The sequence below is a fragment of the Rhinatrema bivittatum genome, chromosome 6 (genome assembly GCF_901001135.1).
Source record: "Rhinatrema bivittatum chromosome 6, aRhiBiv1.1, whole genome shotgun sequence".
NCBI lineage: Eukaryota > Metazoa > Chordata > Amphibia > Gymnophiona > Rhinatrematidae > Rhinatrema > Rhinatrema bivittatum.
Window position 1 is genome coordinate 245836616 of NC_042620.1, and position 17174 is coordinate 245853789.

A 17174-nucleotide genomic window follows, 5' to 3' on the forward strand; every position below is an offset into this window, starting at 1 on the left:
AGAGAGCTAAAATCTAAATCTCCGCTTTGTAAAACTCCGCCTCCCGGACCTGATTGACAGATCCCATGACAGCATGGCTAATTGATCCTGCTATCTACAGAAACACTGTTTACATAAGCAAACTTGCTTTTATACTACTACAGCACAGTGCAATTTTCAAAATATAAATTCAATGTCAATTGCTACCATTTATATGTTTGGATATTTGCATTTGATTCTTAGAACCCCTTCTTGTTGGTGATTTATCATTAAAAAGTATGCCAGTCTTATAAAACTCCAGTTATCTCCAGCAACAGTATGGCTACTAGAAGTGCACTACAAAACAATAACGACTAGATATTGATATAAAAATCTTCAACCTTATTATTTTTATAAATGCGTGATATAATGATTCCTTTTTATTTCTGAAGGCAGGAATATACTGGGTTAATTTGATGGATTATTTCTGTGGTGGATGGGTGCTCCTTTTTGTGGCGGTATTGGAGCTGATAGCAATCTGCTGGATTTATGGTAACTATTTTGCTAAGTCTCAAAGAGGCCAATATATAAAAGTGTGATATGGGCCATTAACATGCATTAATTATCTCAGTTTAACTGGCCATACTAATGACATGATAATCAGTTTGGAAAAATATTACTTCTGTTAATGTTAGCACATTAACAGTAGCATTAATGCAAACAAATCTTAACTACACCTTGCTGAGATGTAGTTAAGCTTCTCACAGAAACAGGTCTGCAAAAATGTGCATATATTTTAATGTGCTTTATTTTATTCTGCATTCATAGGTAATGAGCTATTTGCATAATTATTTTGTGCTGATGTTTGTGATCACTAAATTCCTTCCTAACTTCAATAATGCACATATTGATGTAGCACAATTAAGGGCACTATTAAGTATTAACACACATTAACTCAGTCTCAAACATCAGCACAGTTTAGTGCATCTATTCATGCATAGGTTTTCTGTATATCTGTAACATTGGTAACCTAACCTCTGCAAATTCAATTAATTTAAATCTGGAACTCTTCTCCATCTGCCTGTGTTCTTTTTATTGTAGCTAAAACAGTTTACATTAGACAACATAAGCATTAACACAGTATACAGTGTACCAACTAAGTCTTGCTTAGATATTTACCAGCTGCTTATATAGCCATTAGGAAGCATCACTTGTCAGATTGATGACTCATAAGAACTCTGGAATGTTTAGAATGGAAAAGCAAAAATACCCTACATTCAGCTCCCTGAGTCTTATTCAAAAAGAACTTTTCTGATTCTATGCTTATGAAAAAATAATTCATTGTTGAAGAAGGCACTATGGCAGGAAGAGAGCTGCTGCTTTTTTTTTTAATATTTATTTCTCATTTTCAATCATACAAACATATAAATCAAGTTTGCATTAGAAATACATGGATTGGTATACAACTTTAAATCTAAAAAAATAAACACTTTGAAAACCATAACTACATATTATCTGCAGATGAAAATCCAATACCATTAAGTATTAAACATAATTAAGGGCGTGTTGCACTACAGTAAGAAAACAAAGGGGAGTATAAATCGTAAATTTCCAAATTTGAGGGCATTGTCATAGATCCTGCTAGCTTACCTTACTATTCTTGCTGACTTGACATAGGGGATGAGGACGGGAGTTTTCTCTGTTCTATAAATAACTTTAGTTGTTCGGGTATGAAAAAAATAAAAACATCATTTTGTTTCCTTAACAAACACTTACAAGGAAATCGTAATGTGAAGGAAAAGCCCAATGTAATTACCTCTTGGCGTAAGGCCAAAAAGGCTTTTCTCCTTAATTGCGTAGAATACGCTAAGTCTGGGAATATCTTAATCAGTTTTCCCATGTAGTTTACAGGGTATTTTTTAAAGTAATTTTTCATTATTAAATTTATATCCTTAATTGAGGAAAAATTTACTAGAGATGTGCAGCCAAAACGTTTTCGTTGCATTCGTGATACGTATTCGTGGGGGGTCAATTCCGTTTCATGAGGAAGTATGGAGAATTCCATAAGTTGTCGATCTGTAAATACGTTACTACGGTGAGTTAAATTAGTGTCCCAGCTAAAATTAACTACAACCCCCCACCCTCCTGACCCTCCCAAGACTTACCAAAACTCCCTGGTGGTCCAGCGGGGAGTCAGGAAGCCATCCCTGCACTCGTCTCCATAAGGATCTTTAATAGAAAATGCAGTGTTATTCAAGCTGCTGCTTCTAGCTTTGCATTAAAACTTGCATAGAAACATAGAAACTTGATGGTTGAAAAAGACCATATAGCTTATCTAGTCTGCCATCCATGCCAACTGCTAAATTCTACAATCCCTGCCACTCCTTCAGAGATCACCTTTGTTTGTTCCATGCTTTCTTGAATTCAGATACTGTCCTTGTTTCTACTGCCTCCACTGGGAGGCCGTTCTATGCAGCCACTACCCTTTCTGTAAAGAAATATTTCCTTAAATTACTCCAGAGTCTACCCCATTCACCTTCATCCTACGAATCCTTGTTCCAGAACTTGCTTCCTGTGCATTGATTTCTTGGAGATATTTAAATGTCTTTATCCCACCTAGAGTATATACATGTTTAGATCTTTAAGTCTCCCCCATATGCTTTATAATGAAAACTAGGGATGTGAATCGTTTTTGAATGATTAAAATTATCGTCAGATAATTTTAAAATCGTCCAAAATCGTTAGAGTGCACGATACTGTCAGCTTTGTGGACCCTTAGGCCAATCAAGGCGGATATGGAGAGCTGTGCAGGGACACAGCAGGCGTCTTGACCGGGAGGCGGCCAGATGGACTAGGATACGGCTTGGAGAGCGTGGGTCCGGGTGGAGCCCTATACGACCAAGAGCTCCACGGTGAGACGAAGAGAAGTGGAGGCAGGACCCAAGAGTTGGAGACCTTCACCCTGGAAGCCAGTACCCCCCCGAGAGGAGCTCGTAGGGGTCCAACCGCTGGGACTTTTGGAGGTTTCACCCTGGAAGCCGGAGCCCCCCCAGGAGGAGCCCGTAGGGGCCCGGCCGCTGGGACTTAGGAGAATCTTCGGGTCCGCAGAGGAGAGAGCCCAGGAACAGCGAAGGTCCGAGACGGGATCCAGTAGCCAAGCCAAGTCGGAGAGCCGGGAGACAGATTTAGAAGCCAAAGCCGAAGGAGCAGGAGAAAGCGTGGTCAGGTACAAGCCGGGTCGAAGCCAAGATCAGAGAAGATGCCAAAGCCAAGGGAGCAGTCGGAAGCGTGGTCGAGATACAAGCCGGGTCGGAGCCAAGGACAGTCGGATCAGGAACAGAGGGATTCAGCAACTAGAGACAAGGAATACCTTGGAAACCTCGTTGCAAGGCAGGGAGATCCGGGACTGCAGGGCTTAAGTAGCCCTGCAGCGTCTGACGTCATCCCAGGGGAGGATCCGGGCTTTCCCGCGCTGGTCCCTTTAAATAGAAGGCAGAGACGCGCGTGCGTGCGTGCGTGCGTCTAGGGGGCGGAGCCAGCCACGGAGGAACGCCGGCAAGGTGGGGGAAGCCGGAGCGTGGCGTCCGAGGGCCCTGCAGGCCCGAGCGAGGTGGGCACGCGACGGGGACGCAGCGACCGAGGTCCCTGCAGCCCCGGAAGAGGAGAGCCCGAGGCAGAGCCGCGGCGGGGTAAGCGCCGATCCCGGGGCCATCCCGGGATCGCAACAGTACCCCCCCTCCTACGCCCCCTCCCGGGGGGTCACGGCTTGTCCGGATGCGCCACATGAAATTAGCGAAGGAGGTCCTTATCCAGAATGTGCGAGGAGGGCTCCCACGAGTTTTCTTCTGGGCCATACCCCTCCCAGGACAGGAGATATTCCCACCGATGGCGGTTGCGACGGACATCCAACACCTCCTTTACCGTGTACGTGTCATCCTGGTCGGTGGAGGTGAGGTTAGCCTCCGGCGGGCGAGGCCAAAATCGGGAGAGCACCAGCGGTTTGAGTAGGGACACATGGAAGACGTCGTGGATCTTGAGAGTAGAGGGCAAGCGCAACCTGTAGGATACGGCCCCTATACGTTCGGCCACCGGGAAGGGTCCAATATAACGAGGCGCCAACCTCATGGAAGGAGTTTGCAATTGGATGTGTTTGGTGCTTAGCCATACCTTAGTGCCAGGTAGGAAGACCTGAGCGGGCCGGCGTGATTGATCTGCGTATTTCTTGAACCACGCCGCGGTCCTGCGAAGCTTCTCCTGAGTGGTTTGCCAAAGGCGGTGGATCTGGCTAGCCGTTAGTTGCGCCGCCAGTGAGGAGGTCGTCACTGGCAACGGCAAAGGAGGCTTGGGGACCTTTCCATAGACCACTTGGAAGGGAGCCTGTAGCGTAGCGGAGTGCTTGTGGCGATTGTACGAAAACTCGGCCCATGGTAGAAGGGCGACCCAGTTGTCCTGGAGTTCTCCTACGAAGGCTTGGAGGAAAGCCTTCAGGGTCCGGTTCGTTCGTTCAACCTGTCCGTTGCCCTGCGGATGAAAAGCCGTGGTGAGATCCAACTGTACCCCGAATCTTTTGCAGAGTGCCCTCCAGTATTTTGCTGCAAATTGGGGACCCCGGTCTGAGGTAATATGCAATGGTAATCCATGTAGTCGAAAGATATGATGGACGGACAGTTCAGCTAGTTCAGGAGCTGTGGGCAACTTGGCAAGCGGCACAAAATGGGCCATTTTCGAGAACCAGTCAACTGTGACCCAAACCACAGTCTTACCCTCAGACGGAGGCAATTCTACTACAAAATCCGTAGATATGTGAGTCCACGGTTCCGTGGGTATGGGGAGTGGCTGGAGGAGGCCCCAGGGACGGCCAGGTAAAGGTTTCTGCTGTGCGCATGTGGGACAAGATTGTACATATAGCCGAACATCCTCCTTCACCCGTGGCCACCAATAGAATTCTGTCAGAAGTTCAAGAGTCCGGGCGATCCCTGGGTGGCCGGCCATCAGAGAATCGTGTGCCCATGCTAAAACCCTCTTTCTCGAGCGTGCGGGAACCACCGTCTTCCCCGCTGGTCCAAGTTCTGTGGCTGCCAGTTGGACCTTAGCCGGATCCAGAATGTATTGAGGAGGTTCGGGGGCAGCCTCGATCTCTGTGGCGCGGGAGAGGGCGTCTGCCCTAACATTCTTGGCCGCCGGTCGGTACCGAAGGGAGAAATCGAACCGACTGAAAAAGAGGGACCAGCGCGCCTGCCGGGGGTTGAGCCTCTGAGCGTGAGATAAGTATTCCAAATTTTTGTGGTCAGTGTAAACTATGATTGGGTGTTGGGCTCCCTCCAGCCACTGGCGCCATTCCTCAAAGGCTAGCTTGATGGCAAGTAGTTCTTTGTCACCGATACCGTAATTCTTCTCGGCAGGCGAAAACTTACGGGAGAAGTATGAACATGGCCATGTTCTGCCGTCCTTGGAGATTTGGGCCAGTACAGCCCCAACTGCCACATTGGAGGCATCCACCTCCACTATGAATGGGCGTAGGGGATCTGGATGTCAGAGGCAGGTGTCCTGAAGGAAAGCCTCCTTAAGATCCTGGAAGGCCTGTATGGTGGTTGGGGTCCACTTTCGAGCATCGGCATCCTTGCGAGTGAGGGCTGTAAGGGGCGCCACCAGGCTGGAATAATGCGGGATAAACTGGCGGTAAAAATTGGCGAAGCCTAAAAAACGCTGGAGGGCCTTTACCCCCAAGGGTTGTGGCCAATTCTTGATGGCGGACACCTTCTCCGGATCCATGCGGAATCCGGTGGAAGAGATGATGTACCCTAGGAAGGGCAAGGACTCTTGCTCGAACTGGCATTTCTCTAGTTTGCATACAAGTGATTCTCCCTTAACTTCAGCAGAAGTTGACGAACGTGCTGATGATGCGTCTCAAGGTCCGGAGAGTAGATTAAGATGTCGTCTAAGTATACGATGACGGAGGTGTATAGGAGGTCACGCAATACCTCGTTCATCAGATTCTGAAACACCGTCGGGGCGTTACAGAGACCAAATGGCATGACGAGGTACTCGTAATGGCCGTCCCTGGTATTGAAAGCGGTTTTCCACTCGTCACCCGGGCGGATCCGTACGAGATTGTACGCCCCCCTAAGGTCTAGCTTGGTAAATACCTGGGCCCCTTGAAGACGATCTAGGAGCTCTGGGATCAGGGGCAATGGATAGCGATCCCGTCGAGTGATTTGATTCAGACCCCGGTAATCAATACAGGGGCGAAGGGACCCGTCCTTTTTCCCTACAAAGAAGAAACCGGCCCCCGCCGGAGAATTAGATGGTCTGATAAACCCTCGGTCCAAGTTCTCCTTAATATACGCGGACATAGCCTTGGTCTCCGGCAGAGACAGGGGGTACACCCTACCTCGGGGCGGTGTAGTTCCTGGCAGCAAATTAATTGCGCAATCGAAGGGCCGATGCTCCGGGAGTAATTCGGCCTTCTCCTTAGAGAAGACATCCCTGAAGGCGTGATACTGGGCTGGTATGGTTAATGGTGTGGTAAGGAGAGGAAGCGTAGGCAGAGGAGGAGCGGGAAGGCAATGATGGAAGCATGCTGGACCCCATGAGGTAATCTGAAGCGAACCCCAATCAATTACCGGCGAGTGTTCCCTCAGCCAAGGCAGGCCCAGGACGACTGGATGGATGGATTTCTCAAGGATGAGGAACGAGATCTCCTCTTGATGGAGGATGCCGACCTGAAGTTTGAGAGGACATGTACGAGTGGAGATGGTCCCTGGTAGTGGGATTCCCTGGCTGGACGAAACCCGCACGGGCGGTTCCTGGGGCAGGACCCCGAGCTGAAACTGGTGCACCAGGTCTTGACGTCATCCCAGGGGAGGATCCGGGCTTTCCCGCGCTGGTCCCTTTAAATAGAAGGCAGAGACGCGCGCGCGTCTAGGGGGCGGAGCCAGCCGCGGAGGAACGCCGGCAAGGTGGGGGAAGCCGGAGCGTGGCGTCCGAGGGCCCTGCAGGCCCGAGCAAGGTGGGCACGCGACGGGGACGCAGCGACCGAGGTCCCTGCAGCCCTGGAAGAGGAGAGGCCGAGGCGGAGCCGCGGCGGGGTAAGCGCCGATCCCGGGGCCGTCCCGGGATCACAACAGATACAATACAAATGCCCCCGATTTATCGTCAGGGGCATTTGTATTGTATCGTTAAATAGGGCGCGGGAAAACCGGCACACCAAAAAAAACCTAAAACCCACCCCAAACCTATAAAACAAATCCCCAACCCTCCCAAACCCCCCCAAAATGTTTTAAATTACCTGGGGTCCAATGGGGGGGTCCCGACGCGATCTCCCTCTCTCTGGCCACGACTGCGTTGAGAGAAATGGTGCCATGGCCCTTTGCCCTTATCATGTGACAGGGCAAAGGTAGCGCCGGCGCCATTTTGGTTGTCAGTCGGCCATTTTGTCATACGGTCGCCCATATGACATAGTGAGGGCAAAGGTAGCGCCGGCGCCATTTTGAAAATTGGCAATACGGCCCGCGTGCAGGAGGTCGCTCCTGGACCCACGCTGGACTTTTGGCAAGTCTTGTGGGGGTCAGGAAGCCCCTCAAAGCTGGCCAAATGTACCTGGGGGTCCAGCGGGGGTCCGGGGGCGATCTCCTGGACGCGTGACTTCGGGAAACAGGAACCAAAATGGCGCCGGCGCTACCTTTGCCATGTCACATTATAAGGGCAAAGGGCCACCGGCGCCATTTCTCTCAACGCAGTCATGGCCAGAGAGAGGGAGATTGCGTCGGGACCCCCCCACTGGACCCCAGGTAATTTAAAACATTTTGGGGGGGTTCGGGAGATTGTGGGATTTGTTTTAAAGGTTCGGGGTGGGTTTTAGGGTTTTTTGGTGTGCCGGTTTCCCGCCCTCCCCCGATTTACGATTTTTAACGATTTAAAAAAAAAAACAAAACACGAAGATAAGATTTCCCTCCCCCCCCAGCCAAAATCGATCGTTAAGACGATCGATCACACGATTCACACCCCTAATGAAAACCACTATCCATTTTAGTAGCCACCCTCTCGACCAACTCCATCTAGTTTATATCGTTTTGAAGGTGAGGTCTCCAGAACTATAAACAATATTCCAAATGAGATTTTACCAGTGACTTAGTTAAAGGCAATATCACCTCCTTTTTTCCTTACCAATCTTCTCCCTTTGCCCCTAAGCAGCTTTCTGGCTTTTCCCATCACTTTATCTACCTGTTTGGCCATCTTGAGATCATCAGGTAAGATTACCTCCAGATCCTGCTCTTGTTTCATAAGAAGAAATTCTTTCCTTATACTGTACCTCTCCCTTGGATTTTTGCAGCTCAAATACATGACCCTGTATTTTTTAGCATTAAATCTTAGTTTCTAAACTCTAAACTGTTTCTCAAGCTTCACTAGATCACTCCTCATGCTTTCTACACATTTCTGGGTATATACCCTGTTATAGATTCTAATTTCATCCATAAGAACAAACCTTTCTCAATAGCCCTTCTGTAATAACAACTGGTCCAATAACCATATAGCACACCAATAGTAATGATCCTCTCCACAGAGTGAACTTCATTTACCACTATCCTTTGTCATCTCTTACTCAAAGGTTTTTAATCTAATCAGTCAGATTGGGCTCCATTCCAAGGGTGCTCAGTTTATTTAGAAGTCATGTATGTGGAACGGTGTAAAAAGCCTTACTGAAATCCAAGTACACTGAATCTAGTGCTTTCTCTTGACCCAACTCTCTGATCAGTCAAAGATATTGATCAGATTTATCTGATCTAATTCTGATAAAATCATGCTGCCTCATATCTTGTAATCCATTGCTTTTCAGAACTGCATTGTCCTCTGTTTTAGCAGCGATTACATTAATTTACTCACCACAAAGGTCAGCCTAACTGAAAGGAGTTTCCAGGCTCCTCCTTACTTCCTCTTTTGTGAAGAAGAACCACATCCATCTGTCTCCAGTCCTCCAGAAGTACTCACAACTCTAAAGAAGCATTAAAAAGGTCAGCCAACAGCGCTGCTTGAACTTCTGTAAGTTCCATTAAAAGCCCCAAATGTATGCTAATCAGCCCATAACATTATCTACTTTTTTAGCAAGTTCTTCATGAAAACTGTCTTAAGAACATAAGAAATTGCCATGCTGGGTCAGATCAAGGATCCATCAAGCCCAGCATCCTGTTTCCAACACTCTCATGATCTTAAAGACCTCTATCATATCCCCCTCAGTCATCTCTTCTCCAAGCTGAACAGCCCTAATCTCTTCAGCCTTTCCTCATAGGGAGCTGTTCCATCCCTTTATCATTTTGATTGCCCTTCTCTGTACCTTCTCCATCACAATTATATCTTTTTTGAGATGCGACGACCAGAATTGTACACAGTATTCAAGGTGCGGTCTCACCATGGAGTGATACAGACTCATTATGACATTTTCTGTTTTATTAACCATTCCCTTCCTAATAATTCCTAAAATTCTGTTTGCTTTTTTGACTGCTGCAGCACACTGAGCTGACGATTTGAAAGTATTATCCACTATGATGCCTAGATCTTTTTCCTGGGTGGTAGCTCCTAATACGGAATCTAACATTGTGTAACTACTAGAGATGTGTATCGTGTGATCGATCGTCTTAACGATCAATTTCGGCTGGGGGGGGAGGGAATCGAATCGTCGCGGTTTTGTGTTTTTAAATATCGTGTAAATCGTAAATCGGGGGAGGGCGGGAAAACCGGCACACTAAAACATCCCTAAAACCCACCCCGACCCTTTAAAATAAATCCCCCACCCTCCCGAACCCCCCCCAATCTCTTAAATTACCTGGGGTCCAGTGGGGGGGTCCCGTTGTGATCTTCCACTCTCGGGCGTTGGGCGCGTTGATAGAAAATGGCACCGGCGCTACCTTTGCCCTGTCATATGACAGGGCAAAGGTAGCGCCAGCGCCATTTTGGTTTCTGTTCCCCGACGTCACGAGCGTAGGAGATCGCTCCCGGACCCCTGCTGGACCCCCAGGGACTTTTGGCCAGCTTGGGGGGGCCTCCTGACCCCACAAGACTTGCCAAAAGTCCAGCGGGGGTCCGGGAACGACCTCCTGCACTCGAATCGTGTTGCCGTACGGCCGGCGCCATTTTGCTGTACAGCAATATGGCCGGTGCCATTTTGCTTAAAATGGCACCGGCCATATTGCCGTCCCTGGGGGTCCAGCGGGAGTCCGGGAGCGATCTCCTACGCTCGTGATGTCGGGGAACAGGAACCAAAATGGCGCCAGCGCTACCTTTGTCCTGTCATATGACAGGATAAAGGTAGCGCCGGTGCCATTTTCTATCAACACGCCCGACGCCCGAGAGTGGAAGATCACAGCGGGAGCCCCCCACTGGACCCCAGGTAATTTAAGACATTTTGGGGGGGTTCGGGAGGGTGGGGAATTTATTTTAAAGGGTCGGGGTGGGTTTTAGAGATGTTTTAGTGTGCCGGTTTTCCCGCCCTCCCCCTTCCCCCGATTTACGATTTTTGACAATAAATCGGGGGAATTCCTATTAAATATCGCCTCTAACGATTTTTGACGATTTAAAATATATCGGACGATATTTTAAATCGTCAAAAAACGATTCACATCCCTAGTAACTACAGCAAGGATTATTTTTCCCTATATGCAACACCTTGCACTTGTCCACATTAAATGTCATCTGCCATTTGGATGCCCAATCTTCCAATCTTGCAAGGTCCTCCTGTAATGTATCACAATCCACTTGTGATTTAACTAATCGTCGTATTCCTTTCCAGATCATTTATAAATATATTGAAAAGCACTGGTCCAAGTACAGATCCCTTAGGCATTCCACTGTTTACCCTTTTCCACTGAGAAAATTCCCATTTAATCCTACTCTGTTTCCTGTCTTTTAACCAATCACGGAAAACTTCTGTCAAAGTTTCCAGAACTTTGACTGGTCCCTACTGGGCATGTCCAGCATGGCACTAATCCTGCAGCCAGCAGGAGTCCTCCTTCAGTCTTCTTTTTTCCGCGCAGCAGTAGCCTCGCGGTAAAGGAGCTCTGCACAGATTCTTGACAGGAATTTTCCTCACAGAATTACTAAAAGTTAATTTGCCCCACAGGGGTCCCTCCTTTAACTTTTTTCAGACCGCGGTACTCCGGTAACTTTTTACCCGTTTTTCATCGATTACCATCGAGTTTGGCCCTTGCAGCCTACTGGCCATCGACTGTACCACGGTTCAATTTTTTTCCATGGCCATGGCATCAGGTTTCCATCGGTGCCCGGACTGTACTTGCTCCATGTCTATCACAGAACCTCATAAAGTCTGTGTAATGTGTCTAGGACGCGAGCACGATGTCTTGACCTGCACCAAATGTGCCCTAATGACACCAAAACGTTGCAAGGCCAGAATGGAGAAGATGGAGCTTCTCTTCCAAGCTCAAACCCCGACTCCTTCCATTGCATCGACATCGTCCGAGCCGGCACCGTCAACTTCGCGCCAACATCGACCACTGGCCGGTGACCACCCGGCATCGACTTCTCGGCCTTTGTCACCCTCTACTCCCCCTCAGGACTAAGGGGATCGTAGAGACAAACATCGCCATCAAGACCGTAAGTCTCAGACCATCGAGGGAGCGAAATCATTGACCTCGCCATCGTCCGAACCGCTGTCGAAAAAACCCCGTCCAGAAAAGGCACCGACTGTTTCTGTGACCGGGTCACCGAGGCAACCCTCACCTGACAGGGGATCGGGAGCCGCAACTCCACCTTTAATGGTGGTCCCTCTGGCTATGCCTCTGCCTCCTTCTGTTCCGGAGCCGGGGCTGCTTGCTCCAGGTCTCCGAGAAGAACTGGACCGGATGGTTCAGGAGGCCATCGACAAGGTGATGCAATGACTCCAGTTCCTCCGGCACCGACACCGGTGCCGATTGTGGAACTGATCACCGATCCGATTCCGGCAGCATTGGCACCGCTGCTGTCCAGGATGGAAGCGCTCATTGCCGCTTTTCCACCGATGGATCCTGGGTCTCTGATGACTCCGGTGCCCTCCCCGCTTACATTGTCATTGGGAGGAGAAACACTGCTCCGCATCCCTCCATCGGGTGTTCTGCCTCAGCCATCGATGCTGATACATCCCTCACCATTGATTCAATCATTCATGCTGATACGTCCGTCGGCGCCACCAAGCCATCCATCGAGGCCCTCAATGCCTGTGCCGGTGCCTTCGATGCCTTCATCGGTGCCTCCGATAATTCCTCCGATTCCTTCGGAGCCTAGACCAGGACCTTCAGATATCCCACCAACCTGTCCCCCTTTAGTTCCTAGAGGGACAGGTGCTGATCCTTATGATACCTGGACTGATGATTCCTCACCAGACACTGATGATTTACCTTCACCTTCACCCACTGAAAGTAGGAAGCGTTCTCCTCCAGAGGACCTCTCCTTTATAAAATTTGTGAAGGAAATGTCTGAATTGGTTCCCTTCCAAGTGGAGACTGAACAGGATGATAGGCACCAGATGATGGAGTTGCTCCAATTCCTGGATGCTCCCAAGGTAATGACCTCTATTCCTATCCACCAGGTTCTTCTGGATCTCCTGAAGAAGAACTGGAAACATCCTGGCTTCATTCCTCCAGTCCACAGGAAAGTTGACACTACCTATTTGGTGCAGCCAGCTCCAGGTTTTCAGAAATCACAATTGGATCACCACTCTGTAGTGGTGGAGTCTGCATAGAAGAGAGCAAAGAGGTCAAAGCCTCACTCTTCTGTTCCTCCTGGCAAGGAACAGAAGTTCCTAGATGCCATTGGTCGCCAAATCTTCCAAGGGTCAGTGCTCATCTCCCGGATTACCGCCTATCAGCTCTATATGACCCAATATAACAGGGTCATTTTTAAGCAGATACAAGACTTCTCGGATTCCCTGCCTCAGCAATTTCAAGAACAGCTCCTAACCCTAGTAAACAAGGGTTTTGAGGCAGGCAAGCATGAGATCAGAACATCTTATGACATTTTTGATACTTCTACTAGAGTATCTACAGCTACTATTTCGGCAAGAAGGTGGGCCTGGCTCAAGTTTTCTGGTTTTTGCCCTGAAGTATAAGATAGGTTATCCGACCTGCCTTGTGCCGGAGATAATCTGTTTGGTGAACAGATTCAACGGACGGTGGCGGAACTAAAGGATCATCATGAGACCCTAAGGCAGCTCTCTCTGATGCCTTCCAACTATTCTTCTAAACAGCCCTTCAGGAAGACTAAAAAGTCCTTCTTCCACCTGAAGAAGTCCTACCCGCCACCAACTAGATCCCGTGCCACGAGACCATTTCAAAAAGCACAGTCTCATCAAACACGTAAACAAAAGCCACAAGCAGCTCCTCACCCAGGGCCTGCTTCAGGTTTTTGACTTCCACCTAGAGAGCAGCAGCCAGATCCCACTGCCTCACATACCAGTGGGAGGTTGATTGTGCCACTTCCACAACATATGGCACTCAATCACCTCAGACCAATGGGTATTGGCAATAATTGCTCAGGGTTACCATCTGAACTTTCTCTCCATGCCTCCATTCTTCTGGATCAAGAGGTCTCCCTCCTTCTCCAGTCCAACACAATAGAACCCGTACCATACTCTTAGCACGGCCTAGGGTTCTATTCCCGGTACTTTCTAATCCCCAAAAAATCAGGAGGCGTTCGTCCTATTCTGGACCTACGTGCCCTCAACAAGTACCTCCTGCGAAAGAAGTTCAAGATGGTCACCTTGGGCTCGCTTCTCCCTCTTCTACAAAGAGGAGACTGGCTCTGCTCTCTGGACCTCCAGGATGCATACACTCATATTGCGATAACTCCATCTCATTGCAAATACCTGAGGTTTCTAGTAGGCCCCAAGCACTATCAATACCGAGTGCTTCCATTCGGCCTAGCGTCTGCGCCATGAGTCTTCACAAAATGCCTCGTAGTCGTTGCAGCCTTCCTCAGGATTCAAGGTGTTCACGTCTACCCCTATCTGGACGACCGGTTAGTCAGGGCTCCCACTCAGCAAGCTGCTCTGTCATCCCTCAATCTAATCTTACACACCTTAATTTCATTAGGATTTCTCATCAACTACGACAAATCCTATTTAGTCCCATCTCAAACCTTGTCGTTCATTGGGGCAGACTTGGACACCTTGCAGGCAAAGGCTTTCCGGCCTCGTCAGCGAGCACTAACTCTTGTGTCTCTTGCTCACCAGCTGCAGTCTCAGCACTCTGCGACTGCACGCCAATTTCTCATCCTTCTGGGACACATGGCATCCTCAGTCCACATCACACCAGTGGCCCGCTTGGCCATGAGACTCATGCACTGGACTCTAAAGTCACAATGGACTCAATCCATTCAGCCCCTATCGAACGTTGTCCACGTCACCGACTCACTCCGTCTGTCTCTTGCCTGGTGGAAAAATCAAATCAATCTCCTCCAGAGTTTGCCCTTCCAGGCTCCAGGCCCTCAAGTCAAGGTAACCACCGATGCTTCCAACCTCGGCTGGGGAGCCCATGTGGCCAATCTGCAAACAGAAGGATCTTGGTCTCCAGAGGAAGCCAAACACCAAATAAATTTCCTGGAACTTTGAGCAATCAGATATGCTCTCAGGGCTTTTCAGGATCGCCTCTCAAATCAAGTCATCCTGATTCAGACGGACAACCAGGTGGCCATGCGGTACATCAACAAACAGGGAGGCACAGGCTCCTTCCTTCTGTGTCAGGAAGCTGCACAGATTTGGGCGGAAGCTCTCTCCCATTCGATGTACCTCAGGGCCACCTACTTTCTGGGAGTGGACAATGTGTTGGCAGACAAGCTGAATCGTGTCTTTCAACTGCACGAGTGGTCTCTCAACCCCTCAGTAGCGAACTCCATCTTCCAACAATGGGGATCTCCTTGGATAGACCTCTTTGCGTCTTCTCAAAACCACAAAGTAGAGAACTACTGCTCTCTCATTCGCAGCAAATGCTTTCAGCCCAGAGACGCATTCTCCCTCTAATGGGCAACCGGTCTACTCTATGCATTCCCTCCACTTCCTCTTCTCTCGAAGACTCTCCTGAAGTTTCGTCAGGACAAGGGAACCATGATCCTGAAAGCACCTCACTGGCCACGCCAAGTGTGGTTTCCAATACTTCAGGATCTCTGCATTCACAGGCGCATTCCCTTAGGGACGGACCTGCTTCTGATCACTCAAAACGACGGGTGCCTACGCCATCCCAATCTTCATGCCTTGTCCTTGATGCATGGATGCCATGTGTCCCAGAAGGATGAGAAATTGGCGTGCAGTCGCAGAGTGCTGAGACTGCAGCTCGTGAGCAAGAGACACAAGAGTTAGTGCTCGCTGACGAGGCCGGAAAGCCTTTGCCTGCAAGGTGTCCAAGTCTGCCCCAATGAACGACAAGGTTTGAGATGGGACTAAATAGGATTTGTCGTAGTTGATGAGATCTAACTGAATTGGGTGTGTCTCAGACCTTGAGCAGGAGAGCCATTGTGTCTCAGACCTTGAGCAGGAGAGCCATTGTGGTCCTGGGCACACGTTAGAGTGTGTTCTCTTGGAGGCAGTGTATACTGCATTGAGCTAAGTATTTCTGCTGTTGCTTAGAATTTGTGTAGAAAGCTTCTGTTCTTAATTCCTGTGTTTTAATTTTAATTATAGTGTGTGTTTCAGTTCTTGATAGTAAGATATTACTCTAAGTTAATTTTGCTGCCTGCTGCATAAGTTGAAAAAAAGAAAAGAAAAACCAAAAAAAAACCCCACCCCCCATACCAAATCGCTCTCCAGCTTGTAAACTGTTTAAGTCTCTCTGTTTTGAAATTAGCTGGCATAAATAAGTTGTTCAAACAAAAATTGGGGCATAAAGACTGTTTTTTAAAACAATTGTCCAAAAGCAAGGAGCCGTCCAGAAGTGCCCTGCTTAACCCAGCTTGTCCTTCTCCAGGGTCTTCTTTAGTGAACACAGAGCTGAAGTATTCGTTTAATATTTCTGCCATTTCTTCATCTCCCTCCACACATTGATCATTAGCACCTTTCAATTTCACTATACCACTTTGGATCTTTCTCTTTTCACTGATGTATCTGAAAAATGTTTTGTCACCATTTTTTATCTCCTTGGCAATCCTCTCTTCTGCTTGACTTTTTGCCAACTTGATTAATTTCTTCGTCTCCCTCAGTTGATACAAATATTCTTCTTTGTGTTCCTCCCTTTGGGATCTTTTATATGTCTTATGCTGTTCTTTTAGCTTTAATTTTGTCAGCCACCTCCTTTGAGAACCAGATAGTTTCAATTTTCTTTTGCTTTTCTTTACATTTCTAACGTATAGAGCAGTTGCCTTGGCGATTGCTCCTTTTAGATTGGTCCACTGCTGATCCACATCTCTCTCGTTCTCCCATCCTTTAAGTTCTTCCTCCAGGTACTTCCCCATTTCCTCAAAGTCTGTGTTTTTGAACTGTAAAACTCGGGTCTTTGTGGTTCTTTTCCCTATTCTTTTAGTGATATTAAGGTAGTTTCGGATTTTCATCTCAATCAATCCATCATACTACCTACCTTTTTTCCCAGGCCCCATGCCAATCCAGGAGAACAGGCTCTGCAAACCCTTGACTGTAAACGGGCTCTAGCATTTTACCCAGACCGTACAGCTGCCCACAGGGAAAACATTCAATTGTTCGTCTCTTTCCACCCTAACAAGTTAGGGAAGCCTGTGGGTAAGCAGACTCTCTCCTCCTGGTTGGCGGATTGCATATCCTTTTGCTATCAGCAAGCGGGCATTCCATTTCAAGACCGTGTTAAAGCACACTCTATGAGGGCCATGGCGAATTCAGTAGCAGACCTGCGATCAGTGCCGCTTCCTGACATTTGCAGGGCTGCCACCTGGAGTTCTCTCCATACCTTTGCAGCCCACTATTGATTGGACAAAGCCGGGAGACAAGATTCCATCTTCGGCCAGTCTGTCCTTCATAACCTATTTACAACGTGACATTCCAACACCTTTCTGCCTGCCCGGGTGGGTTCAGGATGCCCTCTACCAAATTCCACCCCAGTTCTTGTGCCTGTTGCACACCTTTGGGTACATTTGGTGCATGTTCGGACATCCTCAGCTCGTTACTCACCCATATGTGAGGACTACCATCCTGCTTGTCCTGTGAGAAAGCAAATGTTGCTTACCTATAACAGGTGTTCTCACAGGACAGCAGGATGTTAGTCCTCATGAAACCC

The 17174-nt window shown here is 48.4% G+C and overlaps 1 protein-coding gene across 5 annotated transcripts in view; it reads left to right on the forward strand.

Moving 5' to 3' along the window:
- The window catches only part of LOC115094055 (sodium- and chloride-dependent neutral and basic amino acid transporter B(0+)-like), a 440377-nt gene that overhangs the window by 326704 nt on the left and 96499 nt on the right, over positions 1-17174 (forward strand). For 4 of the 5 annotated variants that reach the window (XM_029606711.1, XM_029606713.1, XM_029606709.1 and 1 more), the window contains one exon: positions 411-510. The exons of the other annotated variant lie outside the window; for it this stretch is intronic. In XM_029606711.1, coding sequence (XP_029462571.1) covers positions 411-510 — 100 coding nt within the window. The remainder of the gene's footprint in view (positions 1-410; positions 511-17174) is intronic. 5 annotated transcript variants of the gene reach the window in all.